This window comes from Equus quagga, unplaced genomic scaffold (assembly GCF_021613505.1).
Source record: "Equus quagga isolate Etosha38 unplaced genomic scaffold, UCLA_HA_Equagga_1.0 146_RagTag, whole genome shotgun sequence".
NCBI classification, from domain to species: domain Eukaryota; kingdom Metazoa; phylum Chordata; class Mammalia; order Perissodactyla; family Equidae; genus Equus; species Equus quagga.
The window spans coordinates 10,872,256-10,897,773 of NW_025796728.1; the positions used below are offsets into that span (position 1 = coordinate 10,872,256).

The 25,518-nt window shown below is 40.4% G+C and overlaps 1 protein-coding gene across 3 annotated transcripts in view; it reads left to right on the top strand.

Annotated features, from left to right (window-relative positions):
* The window catches only part of LOC124232970 (toll-like receptor 6), a 30,876-nt gene extending 11,568 nt beyond the window's left edge, over positions 1–19,308 (top strand). For 2 of the 3 annotated variants that reach the window (XM_046649947.1, XM_046649948.1), the window contains one exon: positions 13,251–19,308. In XM_046649947.1, the coding sequence (XP_046505903.1) occupies positions 13,251–15,710 (2,460 nt within the window). In that variant the 3' untranslated portion in view covers positions 15,711–19,308. The remainder of the gene's footprint in view (positions 1–13,250) is intronic. The other variant, XR_006886947.1, reaches the window with a different exon arrangement.
* Positions 19,309–25,518: the final 6,210 nt, after the last annotated feature.

Genomic DNA, 25,518 nt, shown 5'->3' on the forward strand with positions numbered 1-25,518 from the left:
TTCATTAAAGATTGGCGCCTAAGGGGCTGGCCTGGTGGCACAGTGGTTAAGTTTGCACATTCTGCTTCTCTGTGTCCTGGGGTTCGCCGGTTCGGATCCCCGGTGTGGACATGGCACCACTCAGCAAAAGCCATGCTATGGTAGGCGTCCCACATATAAAGTAGAGGAAGATGGGCATGGATGTTAGCTCAGGGCCAGGCTTCCTCAGCAAAAAGAGGAGGATTGGCAGTAGTCAGCTCAGGGCTAATCTTCCTCAAAAAAAAAAGATTGGCACCTAAGCTAACATTTGTTGCCAATCTTTTTTTCTTTTTCCTTCTCCTCAAAGCCCCCCAGTACATAGTTGTATATTCCAGGTGTGCGTACTTCTAATTGTGGCATGTGGGATCCCGCCTCAGCGTGGCCTGATGAGTGGTGCCATGTCCACGCCCAGGATTGGAAACTGTGAACTTAACCACTCGGCCACAGGCCGGCCCCCTACTTTATCTTTTTTGTTTTCTTAAAGATTGACACCTGAGCTAACAACTGTTGCCAATCTTCTTTTTTTTCCTGCTTTTTCTCCCCACATCGCCCCAGTACATAGTTGTGTATTCTAGTTGTGGATCCTTTTAGTTGTGGCATGTGGGACGCTGCCTCAGCGTGGCCTGATGAGCGGTACCATGTCCACGCCCAGGATCCGAACCTGCGAAACGCCGGGACACCGAAGCAGAGTGCACGCACGAACTTAACCACTCAGCCACAGGGCGGGCCCCTATCATTTTATGCTTAAATATTTAAAGTAAATTATAGACATTCTGACATTCCATCTCTAAATGCTTCATTGTGTACCTCTAAAAAAGTACATTTTCCTACATAGTCAAATAACATTATCAAAGATTAACATTTATTTCTTACTATCATCTAAGTATCTGCTCCCTCTTAAAATCCCTTCCCCCTTGTAATTCAAGTAACTTTCACAGCGGGTCTGTCCGAAGTGGGATCCAATCCAGGATCATAAGTTTGATCTAGATGTTTTGTCCTATTTTGTTTTAATTTGCATTGTTATTTTTTGTGAAATTGGGCATGATTCATATTATTAAGTGATTTTTTTGTAAATTTTCTGAGTAAAAAATGTGCTTTACTTAATTTCGAATGTTGAAAATTTGAAAAATACAGGTAACAACTAAGAGGAAAATAAACCTCCCTTATAATCTTACCATGCAGAGATAGTCACTGTTAACTATCTTGGCATGTATCTTACTAACTTTTTCACATGTATGTGTACATATTTACTGCTGTGTGTTTTTTTAATAAACTGCTTTTTGTCACTTACATATAGTGAGCCCATGATATTAGATTTTCACTATTTTTAAAGGCCACATAGTAATATTTAATTATATGGATACATCATAATTTATTTGACAACCTGCTGTTTTTGGACAATCAGATTTCTTCTTCTAAGAGTAATTTATTTTGTAATGGCCACTTTATTGTACTCTCTTACTGATTCTAACAGTTTTTCAATTTCTTCTCTCGGATGTTCCACATTGACAGTCGTATAATCTAAAAATAATGATAATTTTATTTCCTCCATTCCAAATTTCTGTCTCTACTTTTTTCCTCCTTAATTACAATAGTTAGAACTTCTAGAACAGTGTTAAATAATGGTGGGCATCTTTGACATTGACTTTAAGGGAATGCCTTGCGAGTGGGATATTGGTTTAAGTTAGATACTTGATACATTCTTTATGAAGTTTTCAAAATTTCTTTTTAATATCTAGTTTAATTAAAATTGTATTTTTAGTCAAAGACGAATGCTGAATTTTATCAAATGAATTTTTAACATCTATGGAGATGCTTATCTGTTTTTCTCCTTTGGACCTATTGATGTATTATTGTCATAGATTTGCTAATAATAAACCATTCTTACAATTCCAGAAACACCTTAATTAATCGTTGTATATTATTCCTTCAGCACAGAGCTAGATCGATTGAGGTTTCTTTATTCTGAGAGTCTCCCCTCCACCAAATGATTGGAAATTTCCCCTTTTATTTGTATTTTCTAATAATTACTCTTAATTTTACGATATACCTACTCAAACATATTTTTCTAACAACATCTTGAGTTAATTGGTATCTATAGCTTCTCCTCTATCGGGCAAGGATCTTCTCATGCTTTTAGTCCACTCTCTCCCTCTTTCCCACTGTCCACTAACTCCCTTGTTATTCTTGGCCATTTTAGTTCCAGATTGCTATTAAAATTTTTGTCATCAATACCTTTGGGACTTAGTGGTAAATTTTACTACTTTCTTTATGAAGTATTCCTTTCTGCATCCCATTTTCTTTTTAGAGTCAGTTTCTTTTTTATAGGATAGAGTCCATCCTCTGATAATTCAGATAGTAGAGCTGTCTTCCATGTCCTTTAGCATTTCTTTTGTATATTCCATCTCTTTAGCCTTCTGTGCTGTGTTTTGGGAAAATTCCTCTTCTTGGTCTTCTATCTCACTAATTCACACATAAGTGGTGCCACTCTGCAATTCAACTCAGCCAATGAATTTTCCCAATTCAATTATCAAATTTTTAACTTTCATGATTCCTGCTCCATTCTTTTTTAGAATCTTACCTTGCTCTAGATAGGGTATCTATTACAAATGCCTGCTCTGCTCTTTTGTGTCTGTTGCCTTGGGCGTTAACTTCTCTCATGTCTTGAGTTTGGTTCCTTTCTATCACGGTGTTTGCTTTGTGTGAAAGTGTCATGCTTCTTGATTGTGCAACCAAAATTGTGGTTGAGGCTCCATGAAAACTGCTTGTTGATCTGTTTCCATAGCATACTTGTGGGAAGGTGGACCAAACTAGTAATTTTCTATTACTGCTGTAACATATTGCCACAAATTTAGTGGCTTAAAACACACACCCATTTATTGTCTTACAGTTTGCAGAGTAGTAGTCCGATATAGGTCTTGTTGGGCTGCAATCAAGATGTTGGGAAGGCTGCATTCCTTCTGGAGGCTCTAGGGGACAATCCATTTACTTGCCTTTTGAGCTTCTAGAGGCTATCTACATTCCTTGGCTCATGACCCCCTTCCTCATGGCAGATCAAGTCCTTCTCAATTCACATCACTCTGACCTCCTCTTCTGCCTCCCTCTTCTACTTTTAAGGACACTTGAAAGTGATTGTGTTGGGTCCATCTGAACAATACAGGTTAGTCTTCCTATTTTAAGGTCAGCTGATTGCAACCTTAATTCCATCTGTAACTTTAATTCCCTTTTCCCATGTTACAGGTTCACAATTCTGGGATTAGGAAGCAAACATCTTTGGGAGGCTAGTGTTCTGTCTATCATGGTCTGATCTGCTTGTGGATTTCAGGGACTTCTTCTGGTTTAAGTTTCCCTAAAGGCTTTCCTTCTTGCTTTTAAGTGTGTGTATGTGCGTGTATCTTTTTCATCATTTTGGGGATTTAGGGCAAGAGGAGGGCTGGAGCATGTGCACACCACACTCTTGACTCTCATGATTTTTAATGTTTGTAATTGAAAATGTAATTTTCTTGACCCATAAAATATTTAGAACATTTTAAAAAGTGGTTTAAAAAGTTTATTTTGTAGTCAGAAGTATGACTTTAACAATTTCTGTTTTGGGGTATTTATTTAAAAATTTATTTGACCTAAGTAGCACTCGATTTTACTAAATGCTCCATGAACTCTGAGGACTTAGATATATAATATTCTCTTTTTGTAGTGTACAAAGTTTATAAGTATTAAATCATTTATTATTTTATTCAAATCCTCCATATATCTTTACTTTTTGCTCCTTGATCTAACTATGACCCAGAGAAATATAGTAGATACTTTCACTGTCAATGTCTTCTTTTGTTTTTAGTATTTTCACTTTGGAAAATTTGATGCAATGTTATTCATTGCATTAGTGTTCTTATCTGTTATATTATCCTTTTGAGCTATTTGTTTTGATCACATAACCAGTATGAAGTAGTAGCTTTTCCTATCCTCATTGTCCAATTCTTTGATACTTTTACCTAATGGAGTATTATGTATACAAATTGCAATTCCTGATGAACACAGCTACTAGTGTTCCTATTTCTGTCCTTATTTACTAGTATCATTGTATGGTTTACATAGCTCAGAATGCAGTGTGCCCCCTCAAGTCCCTCCCTACCTCTTGCCCAGTTTTTCCCCCTAGCTTTATTGAGATATATTTGATGTATTACATGGTATGAGTTTAAGGTTTACAATGTGATAATTTGATACATATACAAATATTGCAAAATGGTTACCACAATAAGGTTAGTTAACACATCCACCACGTTACATAATTACCTTTTGTGTATGTGTGTGTATGGTGGGAATATTTAAGATCTGCTTTCTTAGCAACTTTCAAGTACATAATACGGTATTGTTAGCTACAGTCACCATGCGGTACATTAGATCCCCAGAACTCATTCGTTTTATATCTAGAAGTTTGTACCCTTTGGTCAACATCTCCTCATTTCCCCCAGCCCCTGGCAACCACCATCCTATTCTCTATTTCTACGAGTTCTGCTTTTTAGATTCCACATATAAATGAGATCATACAGTACTTGTTTTTCTCTAATTTCACTTAGCATAATGCCCTTAAGTCCATCCATGCTGTTTCAAATGGCAAGATTTCCTTCTTTTTTATGGATAAATAATGTTCCATTGTGTGTGTATATGTATGTACAGTCATGCCTTGCTATATGGTACTAATCTTGTGAGACCACCATTGTATATGCAATCTGTTGTTGAGTGAAACTTGGTGCATGACCTTATACCAATTCTTCTTTATCCATTTATCTGTTGATAGATACTTAGGTTATTTCCATCTCTTGGCTATTGTGAATAATGCCACAATGAACATGGGAGTGCAGACATCTCTTTGAGATATCGATTTCATTTCCTTCAAATATATATCCAGAAGTGGAATTGCTGGGTCATATGTTAGTTCTATTTTTAATTTTTTGTGGACCTTCATACTGTTTTCCATAGTTGCTACATCAGTTTACATTTCTACTGACAGTACACAAGGGTTTCCTTTTCTTACGTCCTTACCAACACTTGTTATCTATGGTCTTTTTGATAACAGCCATTCTGAGAGATGTGAGGCAATATCTCTTTGTGATTTTGATTTGCATTTCCCTGATGATTAGTGATGTTGAGCACCTTTTCAAGTACTTATTGGCCGTTTGTATGTCTTCTTTGGAAAAATGTCTATTCAATTCCTCTGCCCTTTTTTTTTTTGAGGAAGATTAGCCCTGAGCTAACTGCTGCCAATCCTCCTCTTTTTGCTGAGGAAGACTGGCCCTGAGCTGACATCCATGCCCATCCTCCTCTACTTTATATGTGGGATGCCTACCACAGCATGGCGTGCCAATTGGTGCCATGTCCACATGTATGGGACCCAAACTGGTGAACCCTGGGCCACCAAAGCGGGACGTGCGTATTAACCACTGTGCCACCAGGCCAGCCCCACCTCCACCCTTTTTAAAATTGTATTATTTTCCTATTGAGTTATATGAGTTCTTTATGTATTTTTTATATTAGTCCCTTATCCTAAATATTATTTGCAAATATTTTCTCTCATTTCGTAGGTTGCCTTTTTATTTTGTTGATGGTTTCCTTTGCTGTGCAGAAGCTTTTTAGTTTGATATAGTCCCACTTGTTTATTTTTGCTTTTATTGCCTTTGCTTTTGGTGTCATATCCAAAAAAAAATTGTTGCCAAGACCAATGTCAGGGAGCTTTTTTCCTATGTTTTCTTCTAGGATTTTTTATAATTTCAGGTCTTATAGTTAAGTCTTTCATCTATTTCAAGTAAATTTTTGTGAGTGGTGTAAGAAAGAGGTTCCTTCTTTTGAGTGCATATCCAGTTTTCCCAACATAATTTATTGAAGAGACTATACTTTCCCCATTAACTTTTCTTGACTCTTGTGTCAAATATTAGTTGACCGTATATGCATAGATTTATTTCTGGGCTCTCGATTCTGTTCCATTGGTCAATATGTCTGTTTTTTGTGTGAATACAACCAGTTTTGATTACTATAGCTTTGTGATATAGTTTGAAATTAGGAAATGTATGCCTTCAGCTTTGTTCTGTCTCAGGATTACTTTAGCTATTGGGGGTCTTTTGTGTTCCATACAAATTTTAAGATTTTTTTTTTCTATTTCTATAAAAAATACCATTGGAATTTTAATAGGGAGTGCGTTGAATCTATAGATGGCTTTGGGTAGTACGATATTTTAACAATATTAATTCTTCTGATTCATGAACATGGGATATCTTCCCATTTATTTGTGTCTTCCATTTCTTTCATCCATGTTTTATAGTTCTCAGTGTAGAGATCCTTCACCTCCTTGGTTAAATTTATTCCTAGATATTTTATTCTTTTTGATGCAATTGTAAATGAGATTGTTTTCTTTATTTCTTTTCCAGATAGTTTGTTGTCAGTTTATAGAAACACAACTGATTTTTGTATGTTGGTTTTGTATCCTGCAACTTTCCTGAATTTTTCTGCTAGTTCTGACAGGTTTTTTTTGGTGGAGTCTTTAGGTTTTTCTACATATAAGATCATATTATCTGCAAACTGAGAAAATTTTACTTCTTCCTTTCCATCTTGGATGCCTTTTATTTCTTTTTCTTGCCTAATTGCTCTGGCTAGGACTTCCAGTACTATGTTGAGTAGGAGAGGTGAGAGTGCTTCTTGAGCAGTTCTTATCTGATAGCGTCCATCACTGACTAGGTGTAGAAATGTTGGAGAGTTGGAAGGCATGGTCTGTAGAAGCAAAACTCTGACCCACTCACCTTAGTGTTATTTGGGTAAATGAAATGCTGCTTAATTACCTGCTTGTCATTCATCCTTGGTATTTCAATCAGAGACAGAGAGAGGAACTAAATTTCTTCCTACTTTTGTCAGGGTGTCTATTTTCCTGAGACAAAGCTTGAGTATGCCAGGCTTTCCTTAATACATCTCCAGTTACTTTTCCATGAGTGGAGATGCTTTTGTATCCTGCCATTAGTTTTCCGTTCTTCAGTGTATTCATTGTTTCATTCTTTCACCATTTTTAGTGGCAAGTTGGATTTTCAAGTGTTTCTGTGTTTTCCTGGGTGTGTTAGTGGGCAGTTGGGAGAGGTTGTATGAGAGGAGCAGTGAGGGACTTTTAACCATATGCCATTTTAGAATGAAAGTTTCCCAGCCAAGAAGAGTTTTTACTTTTCCAAAAAATGGTTAATTAAAACCCTACTCATCTCTTGACTATTTTACTATTTCCAATATACCCTCTGGTGATGGACAATGGATCCTTTTTTTAATAAAACTAAACGAGTAGTGAAAGTCTTCTTTCAATTATTCCTGCTACACAAGGCCCAACTTAAGAAATATTGTTGCTTGCTCTTGTCCCCTGGGGACTCCTAGATACTTTTCTGTGCAGATCAGATCCTAAATAGGCTTGAGTGATCCTCCCATTTCCAACCCTCTGTCCCAGTCACAAATATGGGGTCTGTGGGCTCATGCACATGCCTCCACCCCTCAGCCAGGTAATCTTTCTTGTTCACTTAGTATCATTGCCATGAACATCAATGTCTAAATCTGTTGTAATACAGTGAGACCTTCTTGGCCCTGGGAAAACTGCTCTCTCTTAACATACAGCAGCTTTAGCCTGACACACCTTTTGACTTCTTCAATGTGCTTTTTAATATTTCTCTATCTTCTCCTGTTTTATCAGAGTGTCAACTGTAGGAACTTGATGTTTTTGGATTATCAAGCACTGAATCCTGTGTCCCTGTCTCTTGAAACCTTGTTGCTTCTGGTCTAATGAGAGTTGGAAAAATACACATCCATTTTTATGGGAATTGTGTCAAAAAATGAGATCCTGTGACTAACAAAATTTCCTGTGATGAGAATGAGTGGAGTATATGTGTTATCTCAACTGCCCCTTGTCGGTGTCACAATCCAATGTACACATCAGGATAGATGCGGAGAGGGCTGATGGCCACTCTGAGTTTATCATAACCAGTGTTTCAATATATACATAGCTTACATCTGTTAAACATACACAGGTGTTCTGGATGAAGTAATTAGCGAATGCCAAGAATTCTTAGTGATTTCTCAAGGAGCCCTCCCTCGGCCTCTGTTTTGATATTATCATGTTTTTGCTATGCTTGTATATTTTTATCTCGGAGCAGGCAAGGCCTCCTAGGCAACGGCCCCTCCTTCTCCCAATATCGTTATAGTGTCTCCATCTGTGCCCCCAGGCAACAACTCCTGGCTTAGGTTGCCTCTTCCTGGAGGTCTTACCCGTCATTGGCTGACTGGCCTTCTCACCTCTGGGTCACAGTTTGTTGGCAAGCCTTTTCCAGTGATTATTAACCCTTCCTGCGTCAGGGGCGGCTACACCCCTTGCTAGTTTGTAAGAGCACTTCTAACTTCTATCTGTAGGTGGCTCCAGGCAAATGTGGTTGTGGGCCCTCTTGTGTAGGTGCAAGGATGCTGCCATGTTGCCATCACAGCTTCCATTGCTGCTCTTATGATGTTGCTGTGGGAGTTAGGTGACCATGGAGCCTTGTCTGGCCTTGCCAGCTTTTGTTCCCTGTGGAGGGCTCATAGATGCTTTTCTGTGCAGATCAGAGCCAGAACAGTGTAGACTCATGAGTTTATGTCTGAGTTTCCTGGACTGGCTTCTTGCTTGACCTTTTGCACAATTTTAGTCCCATCCTTTTGTCCCGTCACAAACATGGGGTCTCTGGGCTGGTGTACCTGCTTCCACCCCTTGGCCAGTTGTCAATGCCTGGTTTGGCCTGTATTATTTGTATCTTCTCAAATGGCCCCATGAATGGTAGTATCATCTCTGCCAGCCCAGCTACAGCTGGTTTTGGTGATGTCCAATCCATGGAGGTGAAGTGAGTAGGTAGTTTTTCCATGTGACACAAACTTGGCCTTGTTCCAACCCTCATTCACCCTCACAAAAGGATTTATCCCCTGGCATATACCAGAGAGCTTTAATCATCAAGCCACAGGTGGTTGGGCCTTCTAATCAGGCCTCAGTGTCTTGTCAACCACCTTCCTCCCCATCTCTTTCATCTCATGTTGCCTTGGCCAAATTGAGTTGAGGATCTGAAAGTCAAGCCCACTGCTGTCATGACTCTGCAATGCCAGACAGGAGGTTTTCTTCTCAGGCTCATCTAAACATTCAGACTCACAAGTCTTAATAGACCACAGTTGGTCCCAGCTTTCTCAGAGAGATATAGGAGAGGAAGCATAGCAGGAGTTTCCTACCTGGTATTATAGTTCACACATAGTCCTTTCAGCCTGAATGTTATTTACCGTTCAAGGGTCATTTTCACTGTACATAACGGTTTTCCGGTAACATAATTAACATTCTACATGTATCACGTTTTCAGAAAAGAGCTAGAAAGTTGATGCTAGGTCAGATTAGTCCATGGAGAAGGAGGGAAATGGCGTTTTTAACCCTTCACTCATGGGTCACTGGTTGCTGCAGATGACTGAGTTTAGTGCCAAATTGAATACTAGTGTAGACTCTTGAGAATGCCTTGAGGTTTCGGTGAAGAGCTTCTTGCTTACCCTTTTGTACAATTTTAGATTATCAAACTGGCTGGTATCACATTTTGGGGGGACAAAAGGACTGGTCTTTATTGTTTTTTGAGGAAGATTAGCCCTGAGCTAATATCTGCCGCCAACTCTCCTCTTTGCTGAGGAAGACTGGCCCTGAGCTAACATCCGTGCCCATCTTCCTCTACTATATATGTGGGACGCCAGTCACAGAACGGCTTGACAAGTGGTGCGGTGCGTAGATCCTCACTGGGGATGTGAACTGATGAACCCTGGGCCGCCGAAGTGGAATGTATGAACTTAACCGCTGCACCACCGGCCCGGCCCCTAAAGGACTGATCTTTAAAAGAGAATAAAGTATTCTCTGAGTCCAGAGAGAAAAGATCATAGTCATGTAGTTAATTTTTAATCCAGTTGATGTAAAGTCTCTGTCTAGTAACTCAATGCCTGCACTTCTTCAGAGACTTCTTTCTGTTAACGTCTCTTCTTTTTTCAAATTAACGGACATTCTTTTTTAGAGCAGTTTTAGGTTTAAAGAAAAGTTGAAAACAAAAAGTTCAGAGAATTCCCATGTAGCCCCTCTCCACTGCACACCGCTTTCCCTATTATAACGTCTTGCTTTAGTGCGGCACATTTGTTATAATGGATGAATCAATATGGACATTATTATTACTAAAGTCCATACTTTACGTTAGGATCCAGTCTCAGTGTTGTATAGTTCTGTGGGTTCTGGCAAATGCACAGTGTCATATATCCACCATTACACTATCATATGGAATAGTTTCACTGCCCCCAAAATCCTTTGTGTTCTGCTTATTCCTTCCTCCCTCCCCCTAACCCCTGGCAACCACTGCTTTTTTTTTTTTTTTTTTGTCTCTTTAGTTTTGCCTTTTCCAGAATGTCATAGAGTTGGAATCATATAGTTGACAGCCTTTTCAGACTGGCTTCTTTCACTTAGCAATATGCATTTTGGTTTCTCTGTGACTTCTTGTGCCTTGATAGCTCATTTCTTTTTGTTGCTGAATAATGTTCCATTATGTGGATGTACCATATATCTTTATCTTTTTACCTATTGAAGGACGTTTTGTTGCTTTCAGTTTTTGGCAGTTATGAATAAAGCTGCTGTAAACATCCACATGCAGGTTTTTGGGTGGACATAGATTTTTCGTTACATTTGGCTTAACACCTAGGAGTGTGAATCCTGGATCATATAGTAAGACTATGTTTAGCTTTATAAGAAACTGTCAGACTGTCTTCTGAAGTGTCTGTACCATTTTGAATTCTGGCCAGCAATGAATGAAAATCCCTGGTGCTCCATATCCTCACCAACATTTGATGGTTCAGGACTTTGGCCATTCTAATAGGTGCATAGTGGTGTTTCTTTGTTGTTTTAATTGCAATTCCCTGATGACCTTGATGATATTGAGTATCTTTTCTTTCTTTCTTTCTTTTTTTTAAAGATTGGCACCTGAGCTAACAACTGTTGCCAATCTTCTTCTTTTTCTTTTTCCTGCTTTTTTCCCCAAATCCCCCCAGTACATAGTTGTATATTTTAGTTGTGGGTACGTGGCACGTGGCCTTCCAGTTGTGGCACGTGGGATGCCGCCTCAGCATGGCCTGACAAGCGGTGCCATGTCCGTGCCCAGGATCCGAACTGGCGAAACCGTGGGCTGCAGAAGTGGAGCGCGCGCACTTAACCACTGGGCCACGGGGTGGGCCCTTGAGTATCTTTTCATATGCTTATTTTCCATTGGTATATGTTCTTTGGTGAGGTATCTGTTCAGATCTTTTTCCCATTTTGAAATTGTGATGTTTGTTTTCTTTATTGTTGAGTTTAAAAGTTCATTGTATATTTTAGATGCAAATCCTTTATCAGATATATGTTTTACAAATATTTTCTCCCAGTCTGTAGCTTATTTTTTCTTTACCTTAACAGTGTCTTTTGTAAAACAGAAAATTTTAATTTTAATGAATTCCAGCTTAATTTTTTCTTTCATGGATTCTGTTTTTGATGTTGTATCTAAAAAGCCATCACCAAACCCAAGGTCATCTGGATTTTCTCCTCTATTATTCCCTAGAAGTTTTAAAGTTTTGCATTTTACTTGTAGCTCTGTGATCCATTTTGAGCTAATTTTTATGAAAAGTGTAGAGTCTGTCTCTAGACCTTCATTGTTTTTTTGCATGTGGATGTCTAGCTGTTGCTGCACCATTTGTTGAAAAGACTATCCTTTCTTCAGTAAATTGCCTTTGCTCCTTTGTCAAAGATCGGTTGACTGTATTTGTGTGGGTCTGTTTCTGCGCTCTCTATTCTGGTCTTTTGATCTGTCTGTCCTTTGGCCAATAACACACTGTCTTGATTACTGTAGCTTTATAGTAAGTCTTGAAATTGGGTAGTGTCAGTTCTCTAACTTTGTTCTTTTAATTTATTTTTTCCCCATGAATGGTCGATATTTCCTTCTTTCTTTGCATGCCTCATAGTTCTTTTGTTTAAAGCAGGCATTTTGAATATTATAATATGGTAACGCAGATTATCCTCTCTCCCAGGATTTGTTGTTGCTGTTTATTGTGGGGTATGGTTGGTTGTTTGTTTAGTAACTTTTCTAAACTATTTTTATAAAAACTGTATTCTTTGTTGTGTATAGCCATCACATTCTCTGTTCCATTAACTTAGTGGTCAGTTAGTGACTTGATGGAGATTTTCTTTTTTTTTTTCTTTTTTTGAGGAAGATTAGCCCTGAGCTAACATCTGCTGCCAATCCTTCTCTTTTTTGCTGAGGAAGACTGGCCCTGAGCTAACATCCATGCCCATCTTCCTCTACTTTTTATATGTGGGATGCCTGCCACGGCATGGCTTGACAAGCGATGCCATGTCTGCACCTGGGATCTGAACTGGCAGACCCCGGGCCGGTGAGAAGCGGGACGTATGAACTTAACCACTGTGTCACCGGGCCAGCCCCAGTGGAGATTTTCTTAAATACTCTGAGATAAAATAAAACAAAGCAAAAACAAAACTCCTGATCTTGGCAGATTGGCTCTGTGCTGAAGCTCTTCTTCAATGCTGACCCAGGCTGTTTATAACTCTTCCTTGGCCTTCACATTCTGCTTGTACAGAAGCTAAAAGTTAGCTAGAGGTGAAAGTTGAATATTTTCTCAGCATGCATGTCTTTTCTGAGCATGCCTCCAGCCCTGGGCATGTGTGTGGCTTCCAAGATTCCCTCGTACGTGGAGCTTTCCAAAGACTTTTCTCCCATGTATCTCCTTTCCCAGCCTCTTCCTTCTCTGGCTTTTTGGTGTGTCTGCTGCTTGTCCCATCTGTTATTCCCTGCTCCAGGCAGCTGTGGCTAGTATATTTACCTTTAAAGGTTTTCAGCAAACACTGCCGGGGAGGCTGTTCTAGCCCTGAGGAAGTTCTGAGGGGCGTGAAACAAAGGCAAGCTGCTGAGTGGATCCCTCAGAAAGCCACCAGATGGGTTAAAACACACAACCGCAATTCTTGATAATGAGGTCTGTATTGCCTCCGCCTAGCAGGCTGCACAACTGGGAAAAACACCACATTAAATTATGGGGAAGAAATGACTCTGAAAGTAAATGAGGGAATCAGTGAGATTTTGTGTTAGTAAGTGGAAGTTTGAGAGCAATCCTCCAGTCTTTATACATCCTAATGTATATTATATTTCTAGAATTTGGACGCGTATCAAGATGCTCTGAAGAACAGCAACAACCCTTTGAGGGACTACCGCTTGAACATCATGACCAAAGACAACAAATGTGTTGTTAGAATCTTTAATTTTGTTTACATCGTGACCTTAATAGTTGGAACCATAATCCAATTCTCTGATGAAAGTAAATTTGCAGTAGACATGTCAAAAATAGGCCTTACTCATGTTCTGAAAGACTTGCCACCAGAAACCAAGGTCTTAGACATGTCTCAAAACTGCATATCTGAGCTTCACCTCTCCGACGTGAGCTTTCTCTCAGGGTTGAAAGTCTTGAGACTTTCCCGTAATAGCATCCGGTACCTTGATTTTAGTATTTTCAAGTTCAACCCGGATTTAGAATATTTGGATTTATCTCACAATCAGTTGCAGAAGATTTCCTGCCATCCTATCATGAGTCTCAAGCATTTAGATCTCTCATTCAATGACTTTGAAGTCCTGCCCATTTGTAAGGAATTTGGCAACTTGACTCAACTGGATTTCTTGGGATTAAGTGCTACAAGGTTTCAGCAATTAGATCTGCTACCAATTGCTCACTTGCATCTAAGTTGCATCCTTCTTGATTTAGAAGGTTATTATGTGAAAGAAAACCAGACAGAAAGTCTTCAAATTCCAAATACAAAAACACTTCAGCTTGTTTTCCACCCATATAATTTATTCTCTGTCCAAGTGAACATATCACTTAATAGTTTAGGGTGCTTACAACTGACTAATATTAAATTGAATGATGACAACTGTCAAGTTTTGATTAAATTTTTGTCAGACCCCATTAGACAGCCAACCCTACTGAATATTACCCTCAACCATGTGGAAACAACATGGAAATGCTTGGTTAGAGTTTTTCAATTCCTTTGGCCCAAACCTGTAGAATCTCTCCATATTTGCAATTTAACAATAGTTAAAAGCATTGGTAAAGAAGATTTTACCTATTCTAAAACGGCATTGAAAGCATTGAAAATAGAACATATTACAAACAGAGTTTATATTTTTTCACAGCAAGTGTTGTACACAGTGTTTTCTGAGATGAACATTATGATGTTAACCATATCAGATACACCTTTTATACATATGGTTTGTCCTCAGGCACCGAGCACATTTAAGTTTTTGAACTTTACCCAGAATGTTTTCACAGATAGTATTTTTCAAAACTGTTCCACTTTAGTTAGATTGGAGACACTTATCTTACAAAAGAACGAATTAAAAGATCTTTTCAAAGTAGGCCTCATGACTAAGAATATGCCATCTTTGGAAATACTGGATGTTAGCTGGAATTCTCTGGAATATCATGGACCTGATGGAAATTGCCCTTGGGTTGAGAGTCTAGTGGTGTTAAATTTGTCTTCAAATATACTTACTGACTCTGTTTTCAGATGTTTACCTCCCAGGGTCAAGGTACTTGATCTTCACAATAACAGAATAAGGAGCATCCCTAAAGATATCACCAGCCTGGAAGCCCTGCAAGTACTCAATGTTGCTTTCAATTCTTTAGCCGACCTTCCTGGATGTGGTGCCTTTAACGGCCTTTCTATACTGATCATTGACTATAATTTAATTTCCGACCCATCAGCCGATTTCTTCCAAAGTTGCCAGAAGATTAGGTCAATAAAAGCAGGGAACAATCCATTCCAATGTACGTGTGAGCTAAGAGAATTTATCCAAAGTATAGGCCAAGTATCAGGTGATGTGGTAGAGGGTTGGCCTGATTCTTATAAGTGTGAGTATCCAGAAAGCTATAAGGGAACCCCACTAAAGGACTTTCATCTGTCTCAATTATCCTGCAACACAGCTCTGCTTGTTGTCACCATTGTGGTCCCTGTGCTGGTGTTGGCTGTTACTGTGAGCATCCTCTGTATCTACCTGGATCTGCCCTGGTATCTCAGGATGGTGTGTCAGTGGACGCAGACCCGGCGCAGGGCTAGGAACATACCCTTAGAAGAACTCCAAAGAACTCTCCAGTTCCATGCTTTTATTTCATACAGTGAACGTGATTCTGCCTGGGTGAAGAATGAACTAGTACCTTGCTTAGAAAAAGAAGATATACGGATTTGTCTCCATGAGAGAAACTTTGTTCCTGGCAAGAGCATTGTGGAAAATATCATAAACTGCATTGAGAAAAGTTACAAGTCCATCTTTGTTTTGTCTCCCAATTTTGTTCAGAGTGAGTGGTGCCATTATGAACTCTACTTTGCCCACCACAATCTCTTTCATGAAGGATCTGATAACTTAATCCTGATCTTGCTGGAACCCATTCCACAGAACAACATTCCCAGCAAGTATCACAAGCTCAGGGCTCTCATGACACAGAGGACTTATTTGGAATGGCCCAAGGAGAAGAGCAAACGTGGACTTTTTTGGGCTAACATTAGAGCTGCTTTTAATATGAAAGTAGCACTAGTCATTGAAAACAATGATGTGAAAACTTAAAAAACAAGTCAGGAAACCAAACTTAACTTAAGAAACCGTCGACTTGAATTCTGATGAACTCTATGGTTTTAAGTTATTGTCTGGATTGTGCCTCCATTATCTGCACGGGTTCAGTAGTGAAAACTGTGTTTGAACTGAGCTGGGGAACCATGCTGGAGGATGAGGTGGTGCTCAAACTTGCCAATTACAGATAGCTCAGTCTCTTCTGGTTTAACCACTCTGTTTCTCATTCAAACAGTCTCTTTCGAGTAAGTGCTCAGTCATTCAAGGACCTTTCCTCTCCTCTCTCCTCTCCAAAATGGATTCTGTGTGAGCAGGAGTTTATGGCACTTCATGGCGGCAAGGAAAGAATCAACCTCAGAACAGTATGCAGTGGTCCCTGGAGTGTCCTATGGTTCCTCATTGGCCTCTGGGTGAGCTTTGTCATCCTGTTCAATTTTGGGCCTTGGGAAAAATTTGGATGAGTTATGGAAAATAAAGAAGTGTTTTTTCTTCACATCCGAATAATAGTTTATTAAATTTTGGACACTGCCACATGAATATGCAATTAACCATCGGGACTCATGGCATAGTCATTTATGTAAATGGAGGGAAATATAGACTTTAGTCATTGGCTGTTGAGGCCCAAGACATGGATGTGTCTGCTTGCCAAGGAAATTCAGAGCCAAATTTATTTGTAATTGGTTATTGAATAGGGCTTTTCTGGCTATCTTAGAATTTTGGCTAATGCCTCGAAGCTGACAAAGGCAGGAAATGCCACCACATTTAAAAAAGAGATGTTAGACATAGCCAGGGGGGAATTATTAAGAAATAGCAGAAAGAGACCAGTGACTATCAACCCATATTACCCATTTCCAGAAGACTAGATTCAAAAGGGTGATTGGAGAGTCATTAGTAGAGATTTTACACGTGTGGGGAGATTGCTTTGGATTTCTTCCAAAGGTAAATGAGACATTTGTGAATGATGCTTGACAAATATAGGTGCTTGATAAATATTTATTGAATAAATGGACGAATGTTTCCCACCTGAAGAATTCAGACGGTGATAGGTTGGCTTGATCAGCCCAAAATGGCAAGATGAGGAGAGAAGGGAAGCAGCAATTGCAACATTCCCTTCCATTATCTGGCACAGCAAAAGCATGTGAGTTTCCTGTGGGCCATGTTGATCATGGGAAGGGTAGCTGGGCTTGAGTTTTCATGATAGGGCCTCAGCTAAAAGGCAGCCTGTTATGCAAGGGGACTATAGTGGTGAGAGGCCATGGGGTCATGGGGCAGAGGCGTATTGTGGGGGGTTGCTGCAAGAGGTCAACCAGAGAATGTGCCACTTGTGTCAAAGAACTGTGCAATGTGGGATCCAACCGAGGCCTCTAAATAATCCACTGATGCATCTGTGAAAAGAGCCAATATTTGGACTCTGCCGTAGTAAGAGACAGAGGCATGGTGGCCTATCTGCCTTATCCAACAGTTAACTGCAGGGAGATTTGCTGCTCTTTGTCTAATACACTCTCCTCTTGCAGTGGCCTGGGGACATCCAGAATATAGAGAAGGCAGAGAAGATGGAGGAAGAGTAAAGAAACTGACCACACTCCTTCCCCACTTCACTGCAAGAAAGGCCTGAGCAGGGGCCAAGCAGAAGTTTGAATTAGGTGTGAGACTGATGTTAAATTGGACTGACGTGGACATTTTAATGCCTGAAACACAGGTGCAATTACTAAAATGAGACATGTCACTAAAATATATGGGACCTGCCCAAGATTCAGGCTAGATCCTAAACAGATCCTGACAGGGGGAGGTTCAACAAAACCTGACTATAAGACAGTGGTTAGAGAGAAAGATAAAGCCCTTTCCTTCAGGACTTAGCTCATTCCATAAACCAGTTTCATAATTAATAATGGTAAAGAAATGAGCCTTAGTGAAATCTTATCAGAGTCATCTGGCTGCGCTAGCCCTTCCTTGTGCTTCAGGAGAGGACTTACTTTCCTTCCCTTTATGAAATGGTAAATTTCCTCAGCCTCTGTTAGACTGTTTCCTAAACAAAAATAACAACAATGACAAAGCTCAGCAAACAATCACAAACTGTGTCACACACTCTAAACGATCAGATGTTTTAAAATTGTTTCAGTGTTGCCCACAAAATATTGTTGATATTGAACATATAGAATTTTGACATTTTAACAGAATTTCACAAAGCCTGCAGTTTTTGCTTCATGAAAACACACGCATTTCAGACATGAAGATTCTATTGTAAGAGATCAATTTCTTTTTTAGATAAAGATTTTTTATCTCCAGGAATCCTCTTTCCTCTGTTGAATTCTTCTGGTTGCAAGTAGCAGATATCAACTTGAGAAAGGGGGTGTTTATTTGGAGGATACAGAGGTGTCTCAAAGAATTCAAAGGTGGGGACCCAACTGAGCTCCAAGAAGGTTGGGGAGCAGAGATGGTGAACCACTCAAACTTTCTCACTATCTCCACTCTCTCGACTCCAGACCAATTAGCTGTTTGGGGGTAAGGGCAGGGATAGAGGAGTGAGGACTGGGACAGCCTGCCTCATGACCATTATCGAGAAGGCTGGAAGTCCAGGAGCAAAATGCCAGTATGTCTGGTTTCTCCTGAGGCCCCTCTCATTGGGAACAGACGTCTGTCTTCTCCATGTCCTTAGATGGCCTTTTCTCTGTGTGCACACATCCCTGGTATCTCTTCCTTTTTTTGTAAGGACGTATTGGACTAGGGCCCCACACTTATGACCTCATTTAACCCTAGTTACCTCTTTAAAGTCCCCATCTCCGAGTATAGTCACAGTCTGGGGTACTGCAGGGTTAGGGCTGCCACGTAGGAGTTTTGGAGGGTATGCAATTCAGCCCATAACAGATGTCTATGCAGATAAACTGAAGATGTTGTGACACACGTTGTGAGCTGTCACCAATATCCATTCTCCCTTTATTTAATACTAGAATGCACGAATTTTATCAGGGCACCTCACAACCCATCTAGAGACTACATTTCCCAGTCTCCCTGGCAGCTTGATGTGGATGCGTGACTAAATTCTGAGCAAAGGGATGTAGCTGGAACCTAAGTGCCACTCTGAGTCCTGTCTCTAAGAAAGATGAGTATGGATTCCTTTGCCCAAACGACCTTTCCTCTGTCTAAGAGATAAGAACTGGAGGAGCCATCTAGAACCTGGAGATGAAAGCCTCCTGTTGATGATGTGCTCCTCAGTCTAACATTTTGTGCTGCCCATGCCAGCCTCTCCCCATGTCCTGGACTGCTCACCTCTGTTATGTGAGAGAAGTAAATTACCTTGTTTATGCCACCATACTTTGGCTCCCTCTGATACAGAATCTTTGTCTGCACCCTCATGAAGACAGACATTTACAACCCACAGATGGTGGTCCAGCCTTTGAACATTTCCTGGCTACGTACACCTATCACGAGAGAAGAGTGTGCATGTTCCACTGTGCAACCTGGATCAGAGCACGCACCATCCTGATCGAGCCACCAATACCTCTCACCTGTACGACTGCAGTAACCTCCTAACCGGCCTCCTTGCTCTTACTCTTTTTTTTCTTTTTGAGGAAGATTAGCCCTGAGCTAACTGCTGCCAATCCTCCTCTTTTCGCTGAGGAAGACTGGCCCTGAGCTAACATCCATGCCCCCCTTCCTCTACTTTTTATGTGGGACGCCTACCACAGCATGGTGTACCAAGCGGTGCCATGTCTGCACCCAGGATCCGAACCGGCGAACCCCGGGCCGCCAAAGCGGAATGTGCACAGTTAACTGCTGCACCATCGGGCCTGCCCGGGAGTGATTGTTTTTAAAGTGTAAATTATATTAAGCCATTCTCTTGCTTCTAATGAGTTCTTAGAGTTAGAACAAAAGTGGAGTTCCTCATCATGACCTGCTGTTGTGGTCTGCCTGCCTGCCACTGTGAACTTACCTGTACGTCTCTTTCCTCTCTCTTCCTTGCCCACCACACTCCAGCGTCAATTGCCTTCTGGCTGTTCCTCAATGCGCCAAGTTGTTTCCCGTCTCTGTCACCTCTGCACCTGACACATGTCACTCCTGCCCTGAGATTAGTCTTTCCCTGGAGCATGCTTAGCTTGTTCTTGCCACTTGTGTCTCAGCTCGAACATCATTTCCTCAGAGAGGCCTCTCCGTAATTCCCAGTCCAAGGGGACATTCCCCCCAGACACTCTCCCCCACGTTGCTCCCCTTGGTTTTCTTTACAGCGCACATCACCTCTGAAATGATCTTGTTCACCTCTTTTCTGTTTCTCTTCACTAAACTATAAGCTCCAGGAGAATGAGAACCTTCTGTACCTTGTTCACTGCTTATCCCCAGTGCTGAGAACAGTGTGTGGCTCGTTATAGATACTGAGCAAATACTTGTTGGATGCACGAATAGCTCTGAATGGCATCAGGCATAAAACGTCTTTGAAGTCCTCATTTTTATCTTAAAAACCCATACGTGGAATATCCTCTCCATCCATGTTTGTGTGGTGCCTTCACATGCCCCCAATCTACTGCCACAATTTAAGAAGTTTGCCTTAATATGTTGCCAGTTCTTAACACTGTGATGAGAATAAAAATTAGGTTCCTAAATAAGATGACAAGTTAAAAGGGTTGAGACATGGGCAAAGCTGGTTAGGGAGGGCTGCTCAGACCAGCCCTGTTGGAAGGTCTTTGGGCAACCCGGGGGCGGCATAAGCGTCCTGGGCCTGTGGGTGGGAAGGCCCTCCAAAGGGAGGGCACAGTTGGTGCAAAGGTGGAAGTGGACGGCACCATGAACAAAGAAATGATCAAATTGTCAGCTTTGCTGGATATGTTTGTTTCCCAGGGCTGCCATAACGAATTACCACAAACTGGGTGACTTCAAACACCAGAAACTGATTCTCTCACAGTTCAGGAGGTCAGAAGTCCAAAATCAAGGTGTTGGTACTGTTGGTTCCTCTGGAGGCACTGAGGGAGAAATGTCCATGCCTCTCTCCTAGCGTCTGGTGGTTGCTGGCAATCCTTGATGTTGCTTGACTTGTAGATGCATCACTCCAACGTCTACCTCTGTCGTCACAGGGCAACGTGGCATTCTCTTCTGGGTCTCTTCTTCTGCCTCTGCTAAAAACACCGGATTCATCGGATTTAGGGCGCTCCTTAATCCAATATTGTCAGGTATTGGTTTGATGTGATTTGAAACCCACTTGTTATGGCTTAAATGAAGTTGTTCACGTTGAGAAAGCTGTGTCAGGATGTTGTCGTTGACATCTGTTGTCATGGATAAGCACTCAGTAGCTCAGCTGTTGACCAGCGCTGTTTGGGGTTTATGGATAAGAACACGTGGAGGAGCAACTGTGGCTGGGTGATGTTTAGCCTTTAAATACCAAGGGTTTGTGAGGACTTACTCAAGGTTGTTCAGTCTGAGCAAGGCAACTATTGGCTGATGTAAACAGCTCTCCAAAGACCTTCGGGCATCAGCTCCCGCTGTGGTAGGGCAACTCTTTACCAGCAGGGGGGAAAACCTTGCAGCAGCCTCGTGAGGAACGTCATCTTGCCCGCCAGCACCACTGCCTTCATCCATGCCAATGTTCTCTAGCGACAAGGGGCTTTCACTTTGCTCTGGAAGCTGGATGTCAGCTCTTGGTTGGCTACAGTGATTCTCCCAAGAATCAACTCGTAGAAAGGTACACCTCAAACTAAATTTTTTTTTTTTGAGGAAGATTAGCCCTGAGCTAACTCCTGCCAATCCTCCTCTTTTTGCTGAGGAAGACTGGCCCTGAGCTAACATCCGCGCCCATCTTCCTCTACTTTATATGTGGGACACCAACCACAGCATGGCGTGCCAAGTGATGCCTTATCCGCACCCGGGATCCAAGCCGGCGAACCCCTGGCCGCCAAAGCAGAACGTGCGAACTTAACCGCTGCGCCACTGGGCGGGCCCCTCAAACTAAATTTAGACTTTCCTTCTTTCATCTCCCCTTAGCCTAGAACAATAGTGGGATTAATCTATTATTAGAGCATGTGATTTCTTTATCTATTTATTGAGACATTATCCTGTATATTATTGGCTTGTGAAATTATAATTCCCACAGTGACACTGTGTTAAATAAATTATTGGCAAAGACAATCTCAGTCTCTAACCATAATTTTTGCCTTGCAAACAAAACAATTGGTGTAGTCAGCAACCCAACCCAAAGTAATAATTAATATTGGTCAGTGCTGTGGAAGGTACCCATACTCCATGTCAAATTTGAAATACAGGTTAAGAAATTATGCCAAATTTATAACTGACCAAAATCTGGTAAAGCCCACTACTGGATTGACAAAATTTAAACCTAATAAAGGCATACTTTGGAGATATTGTGGGTTCCATTCCACACCAGTGCAATAAAGTGAATATTGCAATAAAGCAAGTTACACAAATTTTTTGGATTCCCAGTGCATATAAAAGTTTGGTTACACTATACTGTAGTCTATTAAGTGAGCAATAGCATTATGTCTAAAAACACGATGTACATACCTTAATTAAAAATGCTAACCATCCTCTGAGCCTTCAGTGAGTCATAATCTTTTTGCTGGTGGGGGGTCTTATAAAAAACACTGAGTCTGTGAAGTGCAATAAAGCAAAGTGCAATAAAACAGGTATGTGTGTATACTTAGCATCTATGGCATCCTACTGAAGTTATAAACAGCCTGTGAGTAGACAGAATGATAGTGCTGTTATGGTTTGGATGCTAACGCTAGCCACAGTAATTATCTTAATACTGCTTTACCATATTGTAAATGGTTTAGAATGTTTTATTAAGTTTCTCTGTAATAAAACATTTTGAACACTGTTTTGAAAGGCAGGAGGACAATAGCAAATATGCCTCACCATTAACCTTATACAAATTACTCAAGAGGTGGTTTAGGGGTAGAATGGATTATATATTAATGTCTGAGGATCCCTGGAGATCTATTGAATACTTAGTCCAGAAAAAGAATTAAGGAAAATCCAGATGTTGGCCTGATCACCCAACCCAGTGAGTTATATCCTATATTAAAAAGAGCAAATAAGGAAGAAATTCCAGTGCTCTTATTAGGAGCATTAAGTAACATAGATACTAATAGGCAGAAAGGAAAACACGAGCACAAAAAAGTAATTTCTAAGTAGGAGGAAATCCACTTCTGCTCTACGGGCACAAACCCACACCCTAAGGACAATAATTATTATAATCCTTTTGCTCTGGTAAATTTAACCTACTGGAAGCCAGGCCCATGAGAATAAGCAAAACCACACTAATGATAATTTGGAACCAATTAGGCACTGAACAGAGAGCTTATACGAGACAAGAAATGACAAAAATTAGAATGGAATTCCCACAAACTGGTTCAGACACAGAAACCCAGTGGCTATTCAATTTATGGTCCAAAGATGGACATAACCTGATCCTCACAGGAGCAAGGGTTGTGCAACTCGAACCCGTTACCACTGATGCTAAATTTAGTCAACACCTTAGAGTATTTGGAGAAAATTATGTTAATATACAAAGACTTTTGTTTGACTGGATAGCAGCAGCCTGGAGAATAAGATGGTCTATACCCAATATTTTATCCCTTAAAACACCTCCATGGAAAACAGCAGGGGAAGCTACTAACATTATAATGAAATTAGGACTATTGACTATGATTTATGATAGGGGACAGATACCCTCACTGCTACATGCAGAAGCAACAGAAAAAATTAAAAGTGTCATCCTAAAAGCTGCACCCCATTGGACAGAAGAGCATTATTTAAGGTATTTACAGGCACCAGGAACACAAGAGAACTGATTGACTTGATAAGAACAGCTGAGAAACTAAATCAAGATAAAAGCAATAGCTTTAACAGTAATGCATATAGACAAAACAGGCCTACACCTAATGTAAATAACCCTAACAACAAAATCCATCAGGCCTAGGCTATTTAGACCATTTAGACTACCACCCTCTAATCCTAGTTATAGAAGTAAAAAGCCCAGTGTAGATACTAGAAGGTACTTACAGTGGCAAAGAAATGGATAACCAACCTTTTAGGGGGAACAAACCCACATATACATCTAATAACCCATTTACTATAAATAATAACCCTTTTATTAAACCTAATCCCATTCATAGACAAGCCACTGTAGGCAAAGGAGAGGAAGACTGATGAGCCCATAGAGGGACTTGACCTTGTCTGTCTCCTGGCTCAAGCCAGAGACAATCACCCATGTGTTACAGTGGCCATATCAATAAAAACCTTTTTATAAATAAAAATACTATATATAATACTACGTTGTTAGATACAAGATCACAAGTGACAATCATACAAGGACATCCTACTAATTTAGAAAACCTTGACAATAAAACAGGACTAATCAAGGGATTAGGAGGAAAATTAACCCCAGGGACATGGGTGCATAGATTCCTAACAATTGATAATAGACTACCCATTAAGGCTAAATGCCTTATACATCTCAATTTGGAAAACATTCTTGGAATGGATGTAATAGGGCATCATGTAACAAATAAGAATGAAACAATTCCTAAAACTAATTTGGCTATAGCAAAATGGACTGCAATTTAAATGCCTATCTGATCTGAAATAACAAATATACTCTAATACAATCTTAAGGGAAGAAAAAAATTCAGGAACACCTAAAGTAACAAATTATTATTCCTACTATTTCACTGTATAATAATCTAATCTGGCCTGTTAAAAAGCCAGATGCATCATATAGATTTACAAACTTAAACAAACTTTATAAGTTTATAGATTAAACTTAAACAAACACTCTCCCAAAATTGAGGAGCACCCCAGATATGGACACTATCATAAACAACATCACCACTGGATCTGGAATGTATACAGTAATAGATTTAGCTAACACGTTCTTTGCTATACCTGTTGATGAGGAGAGCTGCCCCATGACTGCATTCACATGGGAAGGTAGATAATATCAGTTTACTAGGTAAGTACTTTCTTACACTAAGAACCTAGTGATATAGCCAACAACCTCCTAACAGAAGACATCCAGGCCTTTCAGGAAAACACAACACACACACAAACCATTATTTCTTATATTGATGATATCCTTATTTATGGTGATAACTTGGGAAGAACAGAGTAGGCTCAAGATAGAGTTAATTGAATTCCTTACATTCAGAGGATGGACAATCAACCCAGGTAAGGTCCAAAGACACAAAACTACAGTAAAATGTGTAGGTATAATTTGGTCTTCTGAAGGTAGGAAAATACCAGACTAGTCATAAATAATATCGATTGAAAACCAACTCTTACCAGAAAAGACGCAGCTCAGAAACTGAAAGGACTGTTTGGATATTGTAAACAGCACATACCACATATGGAGATAATTTTAAAAATAACTGCAAGAGAGTGACATCAGCATCATGGCAGAGTGAACTTTCCCGGGACTCTCTCATCTCCAACATATAACAAAAAGGAGCAACCATATTCCAAAAGAAAATACCCTAAAAGCACAAAACCTTGCAGAGACAAGTGGCCACATGATGTAGGGTGGAGAGGCTGGAGCCCCGCTCAGAGGAGCTGGAATGGGATAAAAGAGAACTTTGCTCCCTCTCCTAAAGACTGGGATCACAGGAGGCTCTGAGAGGGAAGGAGTGGGGGAGGGATTGCACATTGTGGGATCACCCAGGACTCCCTAGGGCCCTTGCAGCCTAGAGGGAAGCCCTCTAATAGGGGCTAGTGGGGGAGAAAGCTTTCACACAGGGTGGCCTCATCCAGCCAAGACCCCAGGAGACCAGATAGTGAGAGCTGATCAGGAAACCCAGGACTGCAT